Here is a 20,511-nt window from a genome sequence, read left to right on the forward strand (position 1 = left end):
AAAAAAATGCAATAAACATCGCAGTCTATTTACATAAAGCAACAGCGGTAATCTCTCGGGTTACATTATAGTCGTTTCCAATGTGAAACCACTTCCAGCTCCAACATGCTCCTTTTAACGAACGGCCGGCGGCAACAGCATGACGCTTTCATCGAACACAACTTGAGCAAGTCCCAGAAGAGCTCAGTGTGTACGTGTATGCTGCATAAATGTATCAGGACATGAAAGTACAGGCAACAGCTCAGTCGGGGTACCAGTTCCATTTAAACATTTCAAATTCCAGCCTAATTTGGTTCACCAATTTGGATACAACCTTCCATTCATGATTTTATTTGTCACTTTATATGCACGTTTGGAGATGATATATCGGCTACAATATGTTCCACACAGCTCTGAGGTTTAAGGTTCAAGGTTCAGATCGCTGGTCTGGCTTTGTTAGTTTGCATGTTCACCCACTGCTCGCTTGGACTACAGCATCCTTCCAAATCCCCAAAACATGCACGTGTCTCACCCGCTCTCCTATTGAGAACAAGCAGTCAGCAGGGTAATGGAGATTAAATAATATGAACAGCCAATCGATGGGTCAGAATGACACACTCCTGTTTTTTAATCAACTGTCCTGTTCAATGACAGTCATTCCAAATGGAGCCGAATTATCTTTGGAAAGGTGGATGATGCAACCGGTGTGATGGATAATCAAGTCATCATCACATTTGTGCATTTGGATTGCAACCGACAGGTGCTGACTAGGGTTGGGAAATTCTAGAAAGTAGTCAAGTTGGAAACTTTTGAAAGCCTTTAATGGGAATAAATGACGCTTTTACAAAACTGAAGGTTGGCTCTTATTGGTGAAGTTAAATATTGCTATCTTCGCCGACACCTGATTTAGGAGAAACCTTCAGAGATGTGGCTGCGCAAGTGAAAAAAGGGGAGAATAAACAATAAATAATTAAGAAGACATTGCTCGCGACAAAACAAAATGTATTTACGTTTGAATAAGATGCCTTTTTTTTATTCACGTAGCCCAGTTCGAAATGAATCCTCACAACTATTTTGGTTGATAAACAATAAATAATTAAGAAGACATTGCTCTCGACAAAACAAAATGTTTGTATTTACGTTTGAATAAGATGCCTTTTTTTATTCACGTACCCCAGTTCGAAATGAATCCTCACAACTATTTTGGTTCTCGATTTGAAATATTTCCAAGGTTGCGTAGTTGAAATCCCTCTGGAAATTGAATGCAAACGTTTACCCTCTTTTTCCAACCCTTGTGGCGACAAAGGGGAGATGGACTCACATGACAAGCGGCGGTTGACAACTCCCAGTCTGAACAACAGCTGCAGCACTCTTAGCAGAATGCTCGGCCGCCACAATCACCTTGAATTGTTTGAGGTGGCCTTGCTTTTCCCGCTCATCTCCGCTATTATTTACTCACAGAGACAGGCAACGTTTCCACGGTGGCTGTGGCCATTAGCAGCGCTTCGTCTCAGTGGGAGTCCTCTTTCAGAGCGCCGCACACTCTGGACTCCAGCTGGTCCGCTACGGGCCGGGAATCCGGGTTTGAGGCGAGCATGTCGAGAAGCAGGCCACACATCGCCGGGCCGGGAGGGCTGGGCGGCGGGGCTGCTCTTTTCCACTTCATGGGAATACACAGCTGGAGGTCAGCGTTCTCCCACAAAGCTTCGCCCAGTGGCGTCAACCAGCGACCCTTACACACGTAAGCACCTCAAGGGGAAACATAAGAAAATATGTCATCACTAGATCAACTCATATCTCTAAAATCATCACTATATAGGTATAATTATCACACTGCAGCTGAACTTTTTTTGAAGGCAGTTTTGTATTGATCGCTATTTCAAATGGGTTGGAATGGGATTGTTCTGTTCTCCGCCCATTCCCGCTTACAAGATGGTGTGCACACTTATTTACCGTCCGCCTTTACATAAACAAAAGAAAGGTGGAAATAAAAGGTGGAAAATTTGAAATGGTGATGATCCGCAAGTCTTGCTTTCTTTTTCCAACGCAAGTTCCGGCCAGCCAAGTGATGCGGAAAAGGAAAGCGGCAAACACAGTGACTCTCTATCAACATCGATGACAATGTGCTCTTTCTCTTGCAAAAAGTCACACGCTGTAAATGTGTGACTATTGAAAAAGGAAAGAGTCAAGTCGCGGAGCATTTTATCCATCTGTGAAATGACCCCATCCGGCTCTCCCATTATCTGCCTGACAAAGAGGATTGTGAGCCGCTGTATTCCATTTTGCCTCGGTCATTTTTTTCAAATGCTACCGAAATCTCGCTCTCACTCCACTCGCAACCATTCTTATTCTGCCTCATGAGAGCATCACTGACCCTCGGATGTTTTAAAGTCTTTTTCTTGGGGCGAACTGTTGCATCGGAACGCTATACAGCCTCAAGGCTAATTCTAAAAGCCCAAACGCCAGCTCACTTGCAATTATCATTCACCTGAAGTTTCAATTGATCTTAATGAATGTAAACCGTGACCAAAAGGCGGTGTTTGAGTGAATGAATTTTATTACCAGTCAAAGGCAGACACACAAACACACGTCGTCTCGAATTAAGAGGGACAGTGGTGCTTTCGTCCCTTCTCGACATTTTCAACGATCCCTCATCTCTATGCCATTTACATGAACGATTAATCGGCCATGCTTGACGAGCACATGATGTATAGTATCTGACACTTTTAATATGTCCCAGTTAATGGAGTCAAACTCGATTCAGTGCCGCATCACCAACCTATAAGATCACTCACTCACACACACACACGCGCGCGCACGCACACAAACACTCACTCAACCTTTTTGACCTCCCACTTGGGGCTGCGCCTGGTAAAGCAGATTATACATGCGCCCATTTCGAATCTTCTGATCAAAGTCAGGAAATGCCTCATTCTCTGAGGTCTCGGAAAGATTATCCTGCGGCGTGGGGTCGGTGCGTGTTGATCGTGATTTTGCTCCCCTACGTTTTCGTAAAACGGTCTCCGGTCTGGCAATTGGAAATGCTTATCATGTTCCAATATTTGTGATCGCAAATTGTTACGTGTGGAATCACGTTAGTTCGGATGGTGACAGTGGCAACAAACGGTAGCCGAAAATAGGAAGTGACCTGAAGATTAATCGGCCATGCTTGACGAGCACATGATGTATAGTATCTGACACTTTTAATATGTCCCAGTTAATGGAGTCAAACTCGATTCAGTGCCGCATCACCAACCTATAAGATCACTCACTCACACACACACACGCGCGCGCGCACGCACACAAACACTCACTCAACCTTTTTGACCTCCCACTTGGGGCTGCGCCTGGTAAAGCAGATTATACATGCGCCCATTTCGAATCTTCTGATCAAAGTCAGGAAATGCCTCATTCTCTGAGGTCTCGGAAAGATTATCCTGCGGCGTGGGGTCGGTGCGTGTTGATCGTGATTTTGCTCCCCTACGTTTTCGTAAAACGGTCTCCGGTCTGGCAATTGGAAATGCTTATCATGTTCAATATTTGTGATCGCAAATTGTTACGTGTGGAATCACGTTAGTTCGGATGGTGACAGTGGCAACAAACGGTAGCCGAAAATAGGAAGTGACCTGAAAGTGACATTGTTTCCAAACACAAATAAGGAAGCAACCGCTGTTGACTGTGTCGAATATAATGTGTCTCCCAAGTCATCCACCTCAATAAAAACGACAAGAATAATTTGTCACTTCAATTGAGCTTGCAGATAAACCAACAATTAGCGCCTAACTTCTTCAATTTCTTCTTTGTATTTTCCAGCAGTTTGAATGTCCTGTGGTGTCACGCAAGATGAAGATTACCTTTAATGTAGCTACCAAGCATGTGACGGGAAAAGAATACTTCAAACGGTGTATGATGTATACCTGGACATCTTATAGAGGCACAATTTCTGTCCGTTGTTGACTCACCAAGTTGCTCGTGTGTGGTTCCTTCCTCCAGGAAGGTGATTCTCTCCAGGACGGCCCAAAACATCACGCCGAGCGAGAAGATGTCTGCCTGAGCTGTGTAGGTGAGTCCACCCCAAACTTCTGGAGCCATGTAAAAGTCTGAGCCACAGGTGGACGAAAAGTGTTTCCTGCCCAGGTTTCCACGCACCAGACCCTCACTTATCTTGCTCAGACCAAAGTCAGCGACCTGGAGGTAGACATCAATGCCCAATTCAAGCATGAACTACAAGCTGAACATAAAAGTGAAAATTAGGGACAAGATAGGTAGATATTCATCCAATTACAGAAATGTAGGACCTACCTTAAAAATAGGACCGTTAGGTGTAACACTGACAAGCACGTTGTCAGGCTTTAGGTCTCGATGGATTATCCCAAGATGATGCAGAAAGGCCACGGCACTGCTGAGCTGCTGCACCACACTATGGTTCCTATGGACGTCCGGTGGCCTGGAGAGCAGGTATTGATTCAAGTCCCCCCCATCACAGTACTCCATCACGAGCCAGAGGGCAGAGCAGCACGGAGATCTCGTCTGCTCATCCTCTCTCTCGGGTAGCCTCTTCCTGGATCTGTTTGAGGGCCTTTTTGGAGTTGAAGGGCAAGGGGGGTTTGATGGGAAAATGTTGGTCCTGTCTTGAAGTCTGGACACAGAGTTAGTCCTCCTCCGAGTGTTACACTGTGAACCTCGATCATGACCAACACTTCCTTTTAGCACACTTTCAACAAGATGTAAAGGCAGCTTCCCCTTCCTCAGGGGCTTCAAACTCCTCCGTCCTGTCTGCAGGAGGCAACTGTGCAGTGCAATAACGTTGATGTGGTTCTTGGCTGTGGTTCTCATGGCCCACAGTTCTTGCAAGTAGAGTTCAATGCATTCTGGGTCCTTGCAGGGCAGACGCTTGATAGCCACCTTTTGTCCCGTTTTGGATATGAGACCCTCAAAGACCACGCCATAGCTGCCTCGTCCGACCTCCTTCTCTAAAGTGTAGAGGTCCTCCATGTTTCACAGGCCTGTTGTACAAGGACGGCATAAATAAAATACCACGTACACGTTATAATGAGAGATTTTTTTATGCGTACTTTTTAAGGTGCTCTATGTACAAATTGCACTCCATAAATTCAAAGAGAATGCGGAGGGACGCAAAAGCTGAAAGGATGGTTGATCGATAACATTACAGAAATTCCCAGACACTATTATGAGGATATGTCAGCATATGTGTACAGCGACAAAGCCAAACTTTGTACATAAGTCAGGTGGCTCCTTAGTCTATCACTAAACGCCCTCAAACGCAGTAGCAAAATGAAATACGGTTTAAATTTGACAACATTAAATTAACGGAAAAGCATCGTAGCACTTACACAAGCATGGTTATTATGTAGCTAAATGGGGTCTTCGAACGCGCACAAGTTCAACTCGACACAACTCGTCTTTTCATACAAGAGACTCAAAGTGAAGACAAAGACACGGCACTATTCGTCAATGCACCTTCATTATTCACAAACTTACCCTCAAAATTGCTGAAATTTAAATCGATAAAGTTCTAAAAGGAAAAAACGCCACCAAAAGAAAAAAAAACGACGTAGGCGTACTTCCGCATTCAGGCCGTCCCGCTCTGACTGTACGAGAATTGTGAATGGCCGCCGACGTTCAGCACTTTGTTTTGATTGGCCATTTCGGAGCGGTGGGGGCGTGTGTAATTTGAATTGCGAATTGCATTCGTCCAATCACAATGGCTAAAGTCTCTGGTTCGTGTGACTCGAACTTGGAAATTGCTTTGAAAAACAAAGTAGCAGTACAGAGGTGCAAATTGCGAGTGTGAATGGTTGTTAGTTTATGTGTGCCATGCGATTGGCTGGCAACCAGTTCTGCTCTGCCTACTACTCCAAGACGCCCGCAACCCTCGTGAGGATAAGCGGATCAGAAAATGGATGGATGGAAATATAGCTTTATTTATGTATCTATACCAGCGATGTATATTGACAAGCACTACATTGACGAGAGTCAGTTCACCCTGGATTGGTCACCACCCAGCCACTTGCATGCACATATAGACCAACAACCAATCAGACTCGCTTCAACACCTAAGGACAATGTAATGAATCGAAAATGCATGTTTTAGAATGGGGGAGGAATCCTGAGTAGCCGGAGACAGCACAAACACAATGAAAAATTCATTAATAATAGCTATATTTAGGACATGGATCAACATGAGTCCCACAACAGCAATTTAACAAAAATATGCATGGTGTAATGTTACTTTCATTCCCACAGTCACAGTTAATCAGACACAATGTGGGCACCGCATTATTTTTGAAGATTGTCGGTGAACGAGCAGAACACTGACCACAGATTGGGTGGGTTGGTGGATATTGTATCTTTGTGCGCGTTTGTAATTCTGAGAGAATATATTAGGAAACTGAAGCTCTGATAGACAAAAGTGTGTGTGTGCGCGCGTGCGTGCATTTGTGATCCATTGCCTCTATCAGCGATGCTAATCTTGGCGAGTCCTCATTACTTGGTTCAGGGTGAAGTCAGTCACACTTGACTAGTTTTTATCTTTAGGCAAATGCCCTTTATTCTATTATCATATGTCACCTACTGACAAGACGCAGACGGTGACTGGATACAGAACGCACCTTCCACTTGGGGAATTTAGTGGGGAGCTAGTTTTGGGGGGAAACAAACCACGATGCAGGAATTGACTTTCCAGTAAAATACTCAATATGACATTAGAAGCTTTCTGAAAAGATCCTGATGGATTCAATCGGAATTTAAGCTGCAATCAGCCCAGGTTTCTGATTCGCTGTGTTTCTATGGGAGCTTTGTTGGCTAATTAAAGTGTCTGGCAATAGGAGGGGCAGCAGTAATTATTTCCTTGATTGAGGTCAACGCCCTCCCGTTTAATCCCAAAAAGGTCTATCCCGAGCCCTCTCCAACACAGAGTGAACATCAATAAACAACCTCCTACTATGCTGTCATACATTTCACACCAGTCACCATATTAACATGAAAATTGGCCTCAATAGGACCCAGGGTGTCGGTGTCAATGGCATCCTCATTTCTTGCTATTACAATCCTGATGTGTTTCGTGTAGGACTGCTGCGATGAATTCCCACTTTGAATATTTCCAAATGGCAACAAGTAAAACGTTCCTCCTGGCTCAGATGCCCCTTGGCCAGTATGAGCTGGCAATGAAAAGAAATTATCTTGAATGCAAACACACCGAGCACTGCTGTGTGCTTCCATGAATATGAACACGTTATTCGCGGTTTCTTTTGGTGGTTCATGCAGTGTATTTTCACAAGAGAGGTGCACGTTTAATAATAAGAATAATGCGCTGTTAGCATCAGCTAGGCAACTCAGCATAGCATCGACTATACTTGTATGTAACAGTCAGGGACATGCAATCAGCAAACGCTTCTATCTTTCTTAATCATTGTAGATGATCACGAGGCTGGCCGCGAGCCGGAGATCGCATGCTATCTGGGCGCATCAGCCATCGCTCTTCTGGTGGGACACAATTGTCACTTCCTCATCCAGTTTAAACGGCAAAAAGGTAAACATACAGTATGGATGAGTAATAGTAATCAGAAAAGTATCCAGAATTCAAATAGTTTTAGCCATCCAATCTGTTTTCTCTATGGCTTATCCCCCTCTGGGCTACAGGGAAGCTGAGTGGTGGAGTATACACTGGCCTGATCACCGGTCCATTACGGGGGGGCGGGGGTGACACATCGAGACAGACCACCATTTACACTCTTAGTAAGACAGACAATTTCTAAGGATAAAGAACTGTGGCAGCCCACGCTTAAAACTCGGGGTACGTACATATGTACGTAACGTGGTAACGTGCCAGCCTGCAAAGCAATTACACATTTCTATTCATGGCTGTTAGTGTTTGTAATCCGCATAGCTAATTACCATAGCATGGCAGCTCTGGGTTGTAAGCAACTTGTTTGGGAACTGGTCGGGCTGCAAGCACAAATAGATATATCTTTATTAATCATTCTGATTATGTAAATAATATTATCCTCTTGAAAAAAAATGTATTAGTTACCATTGTGGAGATGAGACAAACGACAACCCCTCAACAGCGGCAACGAAACAGCCATCTGTTATGAAACCTCCCGCACATTTATGTGTCGAGGGAAAAAAAGCCAACATTTTACAAGATCATTCTTGCCGCCGTGATTGTGATATCGCCAAGAGGCGAGACTGAGAGGGTCTTAGTGCGGCTTCACTCCCACCGTTGTCAAGCTCATCACTGTCTTGGCCACCAAAGGAAGCATTGAGTGGCCGGGCCGTGGACAGCGGCCGTATCAATGACAGGCAGACCTACAAACGGCCGCTGGCTCCTCTGTGCGCCTTATCTGAGCTGCAGTGAGGGCTCTTGTCTATAAGCGATTCGGCCATCACTATCAACCTCCAGCAGGTACACAAGGAGCATTCACACGCTTACAGGACACTAACGTCAGCTCAAGTTAAAAATGGACTTGACGTTTGGTGCTCTGGTGACACAACTGAAGTCATAATTGTTGTTTCTGCTGGGAAGTTTTGATGAAGATGGGGATGAGGATGAGGATGGTTACCGCATTCCCCTTCCTTTACTGTACTGCAAATTGGAGGCATCTATTTTTAAAACAGCGACGATGCGCTGTTATGTTCTGGAGCTATTTTGCCACATGCGCTACACATGTGTCTTGAATCTGTGCAATCTGTACAATGCAATCTCAAGACTATCAAAAAGCTTGGTCTCAAATGCAGGTCACCTCCTGGAGCATAAAAAACATAAGCTCACCTAAATGCTATTGAACTTTTGGAGATGCAACCCTTCGAATCCTGGTCAGCCAAAATACTTCTTGACTAGTGAAAAAGTGTCAATGAGTGTTACAGAAATCATTTGAATGCGGTGAACAAAATGTTGACTTGAAGACGCCATCAATTTTGTCCAGGCCAATTGTCATGGTTCTGTTTTGTTTTGTCTCCAGCAGGTGGCAGTGGAACGGTTCCGCTCCTGTTCCTCGTCATGTCATCTCAGTTTTGTTTTGGTATTGTTCAACTACAACACTAATATCATGAGTGAGGTTTTTTTCATAACTCTTTTGGACTTTTGGTTATGTAATTGCATTGATGAACAGAAAAATTCATTTATGTGGGTGAATCTTGTGCTTCATTAATTTGTTAACGCTTCAAGTCAGACGGCTCGTATTTGAATAGCGGAGGAAGCTTGCATGAGCCCCCACGAACACCAAAGACTGTATTTTCCTTCAGGGAGGCAGCGTTTCATCATTAAATGATCAATCTGTGTAAGTCATGCATGCAGCAGATACAATCACAAATACACCCCACTCTGCCTGACCACCTGCGGGTCACACTCTTCAACAAAGAGTGAAGTTTTTGCCGCTAATCAGAAGCTAACGCTAATATGTGCATCCAATTTTTTGGTTTTGACAAAAAAACGTGTCAAAAGCGTCTCTTCCGCTGTGGATTGTTCACAGCCCTGCCGCCAAGTCATTGGCATTGAAACTCAGTGTAAGGACACTTACAATGCAAGTTTCCTCGACTGTTATGCAACAGTGAGGCAGAAATGGAGAATGTCTCGCTCACAGCCACATTTTCAGGCATGAAATCTTGACGCGTGGCCAGGTACTCAAGAGACGCACCATAAGTCCCCTTTTAGAGAAAAAGAAAACAGTTCCAATCATTTGTCGTCAGCTGCCATTATGCTTGAGCTATAACAGGAAGCTTCTGCTTCTCCAAGTGAAACCCAATGGAGATCTCATTAAAGTCATTGCTAAATGTGTCTGTCCGACCATTCACCATTTTGCTCTGTTGAAATGACTGCCGGGAAAAAGGTTGTGAAAGGAATTGGTGGCCTAATAGTTTTGCACATTGTTGTGTCACAGCGAAACCAAATGAGCAACATTGAGGGGGGTAAAAAAAGCAAGACAGCGCTCATTTAACATGATGTACCAGAGGTAACTAATGTAATGATTCTTAATAGCCTCCGCTGAAAGTTCTATGGGCAATGCTTCCTAAATGCCCTTCATGAGTCAGCTGCCATCTCCAAAACCGGGCAGGCTGCATATGTTCTACCAATTGATTGCGCTCTATTAACCGCCATTCATAAACCAGACACACAATCGCTTGCATGGAGTGTGCCGCTACCACCGATACATTCGTTTCTGTGTCTTGTCCCATCTCGTCATATTTTACATCTTTTTGTCGTAATATTGTGACTGTGAGGTGGCATTGTTTCCCTCAACCTTGATACCGGGCTGGTGTCTAAGGTTGTGGGTTTTATGGACACCTTTGCGTATTTTTAGAGTTCCATTAGTTGCTCGATGAAGACGAAACCGATGGCGTAGGCACTGTTCACTACGTCAGCACGGGCCATGCCGGGTGTCTGTGTGTGTGTGTGTGCGTGTGTGTGTGTGTGTGTGTGTGTGTGTGTGTGTGTGTGTGTGTGTGTGTGTGTGTGTGTGTGCGTGTGCGTGGGTGTGGGTGTGTCTGTATCCACCCGGTTCATACGTAACAGATTGGGGGAATCACCCCACTCTCACTATGATGATGTTTGAGGGGGAGGAGGTTTGATGCTGAGCCAGGAGGGAAGGGGTGTGCCTTTATAAGAAGCCTCAGAGGAGGTATGTGTTCAGTTGTTGAAATCCTTAGCCTAAGGATACAAGCTGAGATTACAAACTCCCTTGAAGCCACAGAAGAAGCCCTCGAAGAAAATCACTACGTCACAGATAAAGGTAAGGAAGTTTTTTTTTTTTTTTTTTTTTTTTGGGGTGGGGGCGCAGAATTTCTATCATGGCGACCCAATTGTGTGTCAAGATGGTGTTTGTCAAAAGGGGAGAAAATGCACTTGGAGATGAAGGCAAAAAAAAAAAAAAAAAAACTTTTACAAGATTGGTTTCTTCTGGATGTAATTGTTGTGGATAATCGATCCAAGAGGGATAATGTTGCTACCGGATCATCAGCTTTAACGTTTTCTCCTGCGCTTGCGTTTTTTTGCTTTCTGCTCCACTGGTTTTGTAAAGCTTTGTGAATTTGGAAAACATCCATCCGCAGCTGGAATTATATCATTCTTTGCTGGGGAGTGATGTATTCCCCACGACTTTATTCGTCTCCCTGTTGCTCCGATGGTACCATCTTCACCCTCTGCAGCGCCCACACTACAAATGATTACTACTTAATTAACAAGATAGCCCCACGCTGTGCTGAGATGGCACTTAGCAGCACTTTGTAATGGGCTGAGGCGTAGCGGACTTAAATCCAACTGTAGTAACTGCTAGACAAAGAAAGTAAAGAAGACTTTTTTTTTTCAACTAAATTCTGTATGCAGTAAGGGCAGGGGTCGACCAAATTTGCTTGAGCAATTATAGGAAAGATGATCAATTGTATGAAAAAGTTTGGACATTTATGATTGCATCCAAGGCAAGTATTTTTCCATCGAGAGAAACTCGGTGAGACCAAATCAACAGCGCCTCTGCTGGTTACAGACGAATACTGCACTCTATATTGCCTCCTGGATTCACAGTGAGATATCGCGCAATATCAACAGTATTCTTAATGAGCAATTAATCCACACATTGATTATTTTGCTCATCCCAAATGAGGAGTATGTGTGATAAAACAAAAGAATGATGACTTGCTCGGTCTGGTCATTTAAAACTACACTTTGAAATGATTTCATCTGTAGAGCACCGCGTTTGCAAGATGCAACTGTCTTAGGGATTCATGAAGAATTGCTAATGACCACGAAATAAAAACACATTCCAGAAAGCTGCGTCTTCCTCATTAAATCCACTGAGAGTATATGAAATGGAACATCAGGATTAATGCAGATTTCCCAGTTTGGGTCATATTGTGCTATAGCTTGACAACAATCCTTCACTTTTTTAATAACAAACTTGAGTGGTGGCACACTGAAAGTCATGAAGAAATTATGAACACGGCAAACTACATTAGGAATTATTTCTCCACGATGCATTTTTTGGGCGGCGAGAGAAGATAAATAGCGAACACTGGCGCCTTTCGCGTAAGCAGCTTTGCTTTTTTGACTGGCGGTGAGGCATCGCAATATTAGACAACATAAGACAAAGGGAACCTTGAAAGAATGACGGAGGCGACTTATCTGCGTCCAACATATAGGCAAGGCGCACAAGGAGGGAATCAGTCAAATGCTGTTATTATGCTAAGCGCAGGGCAATGATGATTTTAATGATAATGGTAATGAATGTGCATAATCTTGGGCCATTATCGGTGAAGACGTTTGTCGCGCAGGCGAGCGATAAAATGGGCGCTTCATGTGCCATTGACGGATAAATGACTCTGCGGCGTGGAATTGTTTCATGAGGGATGAAGCATGTTTACAGGACATGTTTTATATGAAGCAGCCTTTTGGACATGCGAGATGTAGCTGTGTTGCATCGAGTGCCGTCGGTGAGCTCGTGCTGTGAAAATAACGACGCATACCGTATCGTAGTCGTCATATTTTAAGACTCACTTCCCTGAGCACACGCTACAATCGCCCACTACACATTTGCCACTACATCGTCAGGTATTATAATTATTTTCTTCAAGTCTTTACAACAATGGTGACCTATTTTTTTTAGACACGCGCAACAGTCCGGAAGGGTGAATTTTCACTCGCTTTGGCTTGGAATTGTGATGGAGACAGTTTGACTCAGCAAAACAGATCATTTAAACATCTTTTAATGCTTTAGTGGCGGGAAACTTGAAATTTCAAACAAATACAAGGTCCATTAGCCTCATGGAAAGATGGGGGGAAAATGTGGCATTTGCTGCTGATTGAGAAAAGTTTTTTTTATTTCAGTGTGCCTCCGTCATCCCTACGCGTTTGCCGGACCATTTGGCAGTCCATCTTTTTCAGCCTCATTCCTCACCAATGTAAAAGTCTGAAGTGGTCGATTGCTTTCCTCTGGCTGCGTGACCGATGGATTTTGTGCAAGTGTCAAGGCAGCTTAACAGCAAACGAATCAATGGCTAAACCGTGTCTGCGGCCGAACGCGCTGCGGGATTTCTGCAATACGGTCCGCTGGAAAGTCACGCCGGAGACATTGGAGCAACGTCAGCGCGCGTTGTCACATATCTGAAAAGCCGGTTGCCTCGTGTCGTAGCTTCGCGTTTCGCACTTGGCGCGAGTCGGACATGAAATTAAACGGAAACGGTCGATCGTAGCTTATTGCCAGCGGAATGCCACTGAGAACCGAAATGGAATTTGACCACACGACATCCTCCAACTCGCAACCCCCACCACGCGCAAGCTTGCAGCATCTTCCACACATCGAGAGCAATACGACGTCACCGTGTCTGCTCTTTGTTCTCTCCTGGTCATAGCATCTTATTTTGAGGCCATTAACGCGGCGCCACGGGGGGCTAAAATGAGAAGTGTGATATTCGTGTGTGTGACTTCCAGTGTGTCCCCAACTAGAAAGGGCACATCTGCTGCTGGGATGGAGATATCAACCAGTTAATGGGCGCGATGAAGCTATATTCTCATTTCGGAGTACAACTGAGGGAAACGCTACTAATGATATGCTCACTTGATCTAATGGGAGCGCCATGCATGAAGTCGGAATGGAAAGGATCTCATATCCACACTTGGATTGAGTGCCGTAGAATATGCGAGTGTTTTAGTCCAGTGGTCCCCAACCGTTTTTTGTGTCACGGACCGGTTGAGACAGGTACATGCTGTTCGCGGACTGGCCAACCATTGATTTTAAATTGCCAGTTTTAAAGCACTGCTGCCGACAACAATGATAATTATACAGTAATTCAACATTTTATTAACCCTCATTGCTTCAAACGGTGTTATTCTACTGTATAACAAATGTTGTATACAATAAATTAACACGGTGAACTACGAACGATTAGGAATAATAAACACGCCTTATAATGTCAACATAATCATTTGGAAGTTACATGCGCCGTTAGCATCATCGCTACTTTCAAACGTGACATCCGGTGGTTGCCGACTCGTTATTCGCAACTCATCTGCTCATGTTTATGTGGGCACGCTGTGCAAACTCTGCTTGCACTATTCATGCTTTCATGCATTTTGGGTGGCAGTTGTTCAAATGATTCAACAGGTTTCTTGCGTTGCCTGGCTTTTGACGTTATAGCACGCACAACAGCTTCCTCCTCCGCGTTGCAAATAGCTTCATTTTCGAAAGTCATGGCTGCCCATACCTTTGGTCAATTTGTTATTATTTCTTTCTGTGTAGCGCTGCTTCTTTCGTTTATTGGCGGATTATGTTTATTTCAACTCGCAAACCAATGTTAGAAGGGGGACTAGGATACACCAGAGTCGTGCACTTTTCCACCACGTCGGATGGATTAAATTTGCTCACAGCTCTGTCTCTGTGCGGCACGGTTCCGGTTCGCGGACCGCTGGTTGGGGACCCCTGGTTGGAGACCGCTGGTTAAGGGACGGTTGTTTTAGTCTACTTGGGATGGGAGGAGAGTGAAAACCTGCGGTTTATTGTATTGCAGCTCAATTTGTTTCACCCGTGATTAAAACAGAAGATAAGATAGATAGGAACGAAAGACGTTGCAAGACGAAGCAGCGCCGTGGCAACCAGTACTGTGATCCTTCCTGCTGATATGGAGTCACATAAATTAAAATACGACAAAGAGAAGTGAGAAGATAGCGTCTCCATTGCATCGTATTGCACATTATCACACATTACTTAATGGGTGGCTATTAATAGTTTGATCCTGAACGCCAGCGCCTTAACTCTTCATTTACTCAATGTCATGGTCCTCATCATTTGTCAGTTCTGCCACGGAGTGACAAGAAACTGACTCGAGCACTGCAACGGGCCAGGTAATAAGTGCAAATGATTGTGCCGGGCGCATCCAAATTGGATTAAGGGCATTCTCTCAGATTAAGCATCCTTCCTGAGAGGAAGGTCAGTTACAAATTCACCTTTTCCCGCTACCGCGTGCTGTTTATCTGCGGCTGCACAGGCTGGATTACGCTGTCCTGCGAGGTCATCCTGTGATTTGGTGTGTGTGTGTGTGTGTTTTTATCAGTGTTTTTACAGGACCACACGGTGTGTTTACTGCATGATGCTCGTTGTTATACGTCTGAAACAACAGAATCATTTTAATGAGAAATATGCCATTGACAAAAATGTCCTTTTTCGGTTCGGGCAACTGTCAACGCGGCATATAGCACTATCGCTACTTTCACAGGTGCATTGAGTACTTTGAAGGTCACAAAGCACCGCAGCAATTTATTTGCAATTTTACCCTTTGGTTAGGAACTCAGTGAAAGTCAAAACAGCAATACTTGTACAGCTTCTGATATGTTCTTACACTGTAAACCCGAATAACTTAGCAGAGCTCCAAAAAAAAAAAGTGAGGCAATTGATTGCCTCACTTTTGTTTTTGAAGTGAATAATTCAAGAGTTCTAGTTTTCTTGAACTGAACTCAAATCAACTCTACTGTATTTCTAGCGTCTTCAAACTAAAAATCCAGTCTCATGCCGAGTCAAAAGCCAAAGAATAAAAATGAGTTTTAAAGAAGGGCAGCAAGGGGGGGTCATTCCCAAAGAGTGGGATCAGTGAAGGGATACCAGAGTAGAAGTGATGTGCTCCCTCTTATGAGGACCAGTCAAGAGGCGAGCAGCAGCATTCTGGACCAACTGGAGACGTTTAATGGAGGACTGGCTGACTCCAAAGTCAAGTGCATTACAGTCATCCATCCGAGATGTGACGAAGGCGCGAATGACTGTTTCAAAGTTTCCCACGGTTGCATACAGTGAAGGGCAGAACGGCTCGCTCACAGACACATTTTTGGGAAAAGGCAGAGAAAGGATTTTGAGAGTCCACGATGGCCCTGTAATGAACACTCGAATCTCATCGAGCCAAGGTGTCAAAACTGTCTCTGGATGTTTTACAGAAAATGTTACAGCTGCTCAAATAGATAAGGAGTGATACGATGGCAAACTGGTGGGAACTATTTTTCCTTTGAGGACATTATGTTTTGTACCCCACAGAGATAATGGAGCGATTTGGCACCGCGGGACGGCTCTCATGTGGTTTGCCAACAGATTTCCATTCCCTTATTTTTTTTATTTTTTTTTTTAATACAACTTGTCCTTGGATAATTCCGACTCTTCAATGAGCCTAACAGGCATGCTATTTTGAAATATGGGAGGAAGCCTAATCTGTTTACTATGTTATTTACATTATTCTGACTTTGTTACTAAAATAAACAGGCTTCAGAAATTAAGTTGTCATATTAAATGGAACTGAAACAGAAAAGGGGGAAAGGGGGTCCACTTTCTCTCCTTTCACACATCAAACCAAACTTTATGGGCATGCTAGCTTAGATCAACGCATTTTGATCAAGCGGCCACAGAACGTACGGTGATAAAACACTAATGAATCTCCTCGGGTTATAAGGAATTAATCGAGTAACGTTTATGACCCGTGGGATGTTATATGCAGAACGGGGAATTTTAATCATTTCCCACCCTAAAAAGTAACCACCTCGTCTCGAAATGGCCGGGAACCTTGGCAAATATGTCAATTGGGATGAGCGATTCTGGCCACGGATTGATAGGCGCAGACATGGAGGAGGAGAAAGGAGCAGGTAGAAATGGTGCAACGTGCAGCGTCGGAGTGGATGCAAACGAGAGAGCAAGAAGGTAACAAAGAAAGAGACGCAGACAGACCTCCAGGTTATCCGTGCATTAGCGGGCTCCTTTGTGCCTTTCAGTTGCATGTCGCCAACTAATGGACGAGATAGAATGAGTCACAGCGCCGAGCTTTTTCTCCTCTTGTCCCCCGCTCCCCCCCAATTCATGTCACCCCGCGCACCCTCCAACCATTCGCGCCCTTCCTCACACCTGCCGATGCTAATTTCAATCACTAGTTGCTTTATTAATAACTCTTCTGAGACATGACATTTGAAAAGTTCCACATGCGAACTCATCCCATTAGAGTCCCTTTTGAAGAAGTGGTCGCAACAGACTTTGTTCTTGTGTATTTTTAGGCCTCCATAAGGGATGTACTCGGGGAAAATCAGAGTAAAAGCACCACACTAGTGGTTCTTGTATGAATGCTCTGATTGATTCCTGTTTTCAAAGGTAAAAAAAAAACAATTTCAGGGTCTTCGTTAACACTAATGGAAGCACAAAACAAGCGCGGTTGTTGTCGTGTGCAGTTTTGAGTCTGGGTAAAAGCATTAAGGGGATGATGGAAAGGACTATTTTGGAGACCAGAAGGACATGTGCCTCTTTGCTCTGGTTCATTTTCATTTTTGTGCTTTCCTTCATTTAGAGGGAAAAGCTTGCTTTATGACTGACTATTGATCTTTCTCCCCCCCCCAAATGTAACTATGCCCATAATGAGCTCCTAGACTCTTGGCAGGAGGTCTTAGTGCCTAGAGAGTGTGTAGTGGTACACTAACCTGACTTGTGTGTAGACAGTGTGGGATGGGTTCCCACTCGGTGACGATGTGGATGTGAGCGGTTGTTTGTCTCTATTTGTGCCCAGCAACTGACTGGCGACCAGTTCAGGGTGTAGCCTGCCTTCCCCCCAAAATCAGCGGGGGCAGGCTCCAGCAACTCCCTGCGACCCTGTTCCGGATAAATGGTGATGAAAATAGATGATATATATAAACACACATGTCGACTGGTTAGCACATCAGCCTCACAGTGCAGTGGTGCAGGGTTCGATTCCGGATCCGGCCTTCCGATGTGAAGTTTGCGCGTTCTCCCCGTGCCTCTGTCGGTTTCCTCCCGCATTCTAAAAACATGCATGACAGGTTAATGGAACACTCGAAATTGTTCCTGGGCGTGAGTGTGAGTGCTTTGTTCATCTATCTATGCCAGCGATGCATAGTGACAAGCAGTACATTCATGAGAGCCAATGTACACCCTGGAGTGGTCGCCAGCTCGCCACTAGCATGCACATATCGACCAACAACCACTCACACTCACTTCAACGCCCAAGGACAATTTACTGAATACACGCACACACACACGCACACACACACACACACACACACACACATACACACACACGCACACACACACTCGCACACACACGCACACCCTGGCGATAGAGCAGAAAATTGTTGTGGGTTGATGGCTCACGGTGTCAGCCAAAGAATGGGCAAAGAAATCAATTTGAAGTACTGTTCAGCCATAGGAAATGTTCCAAGATATGGCAAAGCTGTCACAGTTGTCAGAGAGCCCTCAGCACAATAAAAATGGAAAAGAGTTTGCTGATAAGCACCAAGACCCAAGGTTACATCGAAAGGAATGCTGTTTTTGCTGTCTTTTTCGCTGCGAAGCGGCTTTTTTTTCGCAAATGGCAAATGTGCAAACTTGTCAGAACATCTATTATTATCTATTTGTTGCTATTCATGTAAATGGGCTTGTCTAAAGTTGTGTAGAGAGCTCGAGAGCAAGCATCCTGGAAATGACAGAGCATGATCATTTTTGCTGTCTTGTGAGGTGAAAAGAATCACATTTGGTAACCGAAGTGGGTTCAAGTGTGCAAATTGGTTATAATTTCGCACAAGACAATCCTGCAGACAAAACAATAACAATGCTGCCAAAACATGTAAATGTAATCAACGATCTTGATTTGCATGAAAATGGGGCACAATGTATCCATGACGCATGTTTTCGAAGCTCAAGAAGGAAAGCGGCAGAAAACCAACACAAGAGGAGATGATGCCGCAAAGTCCGCTGCAGAGCCGAGATTGAAATCCAGAACTTTAAATTGTGAGGCAGACCGAGGTAAAACGCGGCGCGCAGCTTTGTTCCTTGACAATGCGGCCGGGTTGTATAGAAGCCGTCTTTGTATTGCTCCAGCGCATCGAAGCTCGGCACCAGCATGTGAATGCTCTGTTGGGTCACCAATTTGTTCATTAACTCGATCAGAGGGGACCACTTCAGGGGAGAGCACAGCGCTAGAAAATGGACTGAGTCAGTAGGCAGGTGGTGATCATTCCAAACATTTCAGAGGGGGCAAACAAACATCTCCCTGATGATTTCCCACTAAGCTTTGCATGTTTATTTCCAAATGGACCGGCGCTACTCACAGCCTCTTTCACATGCTATTGACGATGTGTTATGTTCCTACACGGGAATGGTCACAGTGAGCTATTCTCTGCTTTTTTTTTTTTTTTTTGGAATATGCGCCCCACTGAACCCGTAAATATTCCACCCACTCAGTTGCTCGTCAACGATTTTCCCTCACTCTCAATATGTCCCGAAAGCAATATTATTGAGTCATCAGTAGCTCACATCTCTGTCGTGACAAGACGACATTGACAAGTGGGAACTTGAGTACACTGCGGCCCGTGTTGTAAATTAGGTTTCTTCCATAAACGTGATTAGCCTACCATTCAAAATTGACTGATTGATGACAAGTGAAGACTTGTGTAGCCTGGACAATTTATTATTGGTTTTTTTTTTTCTAATGGAATTGATACAATTCCCTAAAAAAATAGTAGTTGATTAGAACATCTAAAATAATACAAAAAAATGACCTGAATGTTTTCTAAAAGTGTGAAAGATTGTGTTTCCTCAAAGGAGCAACAATAGCAATAATTTTTCCCCCCAAAACCCCCACTATAAAAATGGCAAATATCTGTCATCGATATTTCCAAGGCAACTTCTTAAAAGTCTTTGGTGAGAGGTGTCAGGTTTGAATCTCGGCTTGTGAGATTTGTGCGTTCTCCTAAATTTTTGCTTTTCTCCACGTGGTCCGATTTCCTCGCACATTTCAAAAACAGGAATATAAGGCACACGACGTACCGGGCCACTTTCCCACAGTCGTCTGAAAGGGGCTTCGGGTCACAAGCGGTCAGATGAGGACAGGCACTCCATCAAACGGAGGGATTCATGCACACTTTGAACTGTGTGGACGTGATAAGGTGTTTTTCAAAACCCACCCGTGGTTTTGGGCGGCCACAATCTGGATCCTCCGATTGTACAACCGTGACAACTCGGCACTGTAAAAGATGTTCAACCAAAGTTTTTTGAATGACGCTAAATTTACGGGGGAAAAAAACTGCCTGAAGTTCATAAAAATGAAAGAAAGCGATCCAGACTGAGATTTCATGCAAAGCAATAAAATTCAAATAAAATTATTAGCCATCTTCTTTGCACAAAAAAAAAAAAAAATCTGCGTTTGACGCAGCAGACAGGCAATTATGAACTCCCTACAAGCGCCATTTCACGGAACTGGAGGGAACAGCCAACAAAAAACATTCTGAAAACGCAAACATAGTTAAGAACTACGTAGCTAAACATGTCACATTGCTCACATTTAGCATCTGTTTGTTTAAAACGTGCCAGTAGGCATCATAAAGTGAAAAAGTACGGCGTTTACAGACAAAAGCACCCCAAAGCTCAACATTAACCGAGCATAGCGAGCGCATGCGGTTTATCTTGTTTGTGATCCGTAAACCAACAAGCCAGGCCAGGCAGCTGTGTATGAGCAAAAGCAATTTACAATGATCTGAGTGGCTGTTCACCC

General features: G+C 44.2%; 2 protein-coding genes across 5 annotated transcripts in view; one reads left to right on the forward strand and one right to left on the reverse strand.

Moving 5' to 3' along the window:
• Positions 1 to 1,145: 1,145 nt before the first annotated feature.
• LOC109508130 (serine/threonine-protein kinase PDIK1L) lies at positions 1,146 to 17,505 on the reverse strand. 4 transcript variants are annotated; one of them, XM_019857983.1, is made up of 4 exons: positions 17,426 to 17,505; positions 4,282 to 4,985; positions 3,942 to 4,167; positions 1,146 to 1,728 (listed from the first exon to the last, which is right to left on the reverse strand). In XM_019857983.1, exons 2-4 carry the CDS (start codon positions 4,972 to 4,974, stop codon positions 1,490 to 1,492), a joined length of 1,158 nt encoding a protein of 385 aa, XP_019713542.1. In that variant the 5' UTR covers positions 4,975 to 4,985; positions 17,426 to 17,505; the 3' UTR covers positions 1,146 to 1,489. The 4 variants fall into 4 exon arrangements, with proteins under 4 accessions (XP_019713542.1, XP_019713540.1, XP_019713541.1 ...); XM_019857981.1 differs by lacking the exon at positions 17,426 to 17,505 and adding an exon at positions 5,482 to 5,597; XM_019857982.1 differs by lacking the exon at positions 17,426 to 17,505 and adding an exon at positions 5,334 to 5,455.
• pnocb (prepronociceptin b) overlaps positions 10,537 to 20,511 on the forward strand; it is a 16,404-nt gene continuing 6,429 nt past the window's right edge. The window contains exon 1 of the mRNA XM_019857988.1: positions 10,537 to 10,730. The gene's annotated coding sequence lies outside the window, so the exon portion shown is untranslated. The remainder of the gene's footprint in view (positions 10,731 to 20,511) is intronic.

Source organism: Hippocampus comes, unplaced genomic scaffold, assembly GCF_001891065.2.
Source record: "Hippocampus comes isolate QL1 unplaced genomic scaffold, H_comes_QL1_v1.1 scaffold339, whole genome shotgun sequence".
Lineage (NCBI taxonomy): Eukaryota > Metazoa > Chordata > Actinopteri > Syngnathiformes > Syngnathidae > Hippocampus > Hippocampus comes.

Excerpts from the sequence above, each read along its gene's own strand:
- LOC109508130 (XM_019857983.1), bottom strand. The coding sequence starts at position 4,974 with ATGGAGGACCTCTACACTTTAGAGAAGGAGGTCGGACGAGGCAGCTAT. Across the intron at positions 4,168-4,281 it reads CTAACGGTCCTATTTTTAAG|GTCGCTGACTTTGGTCTGAG; the intron begins GTAGGTCCTACA and ends GTCTACCTCCAG. Across the intron at positions 1,729-3,941 it reads AACCACACACGAGCAACTTG|GTGCTTACGTGTGTAAGGGT; the intron begins GTGAGTCAACAA and ends TTTCCCCTTGAG.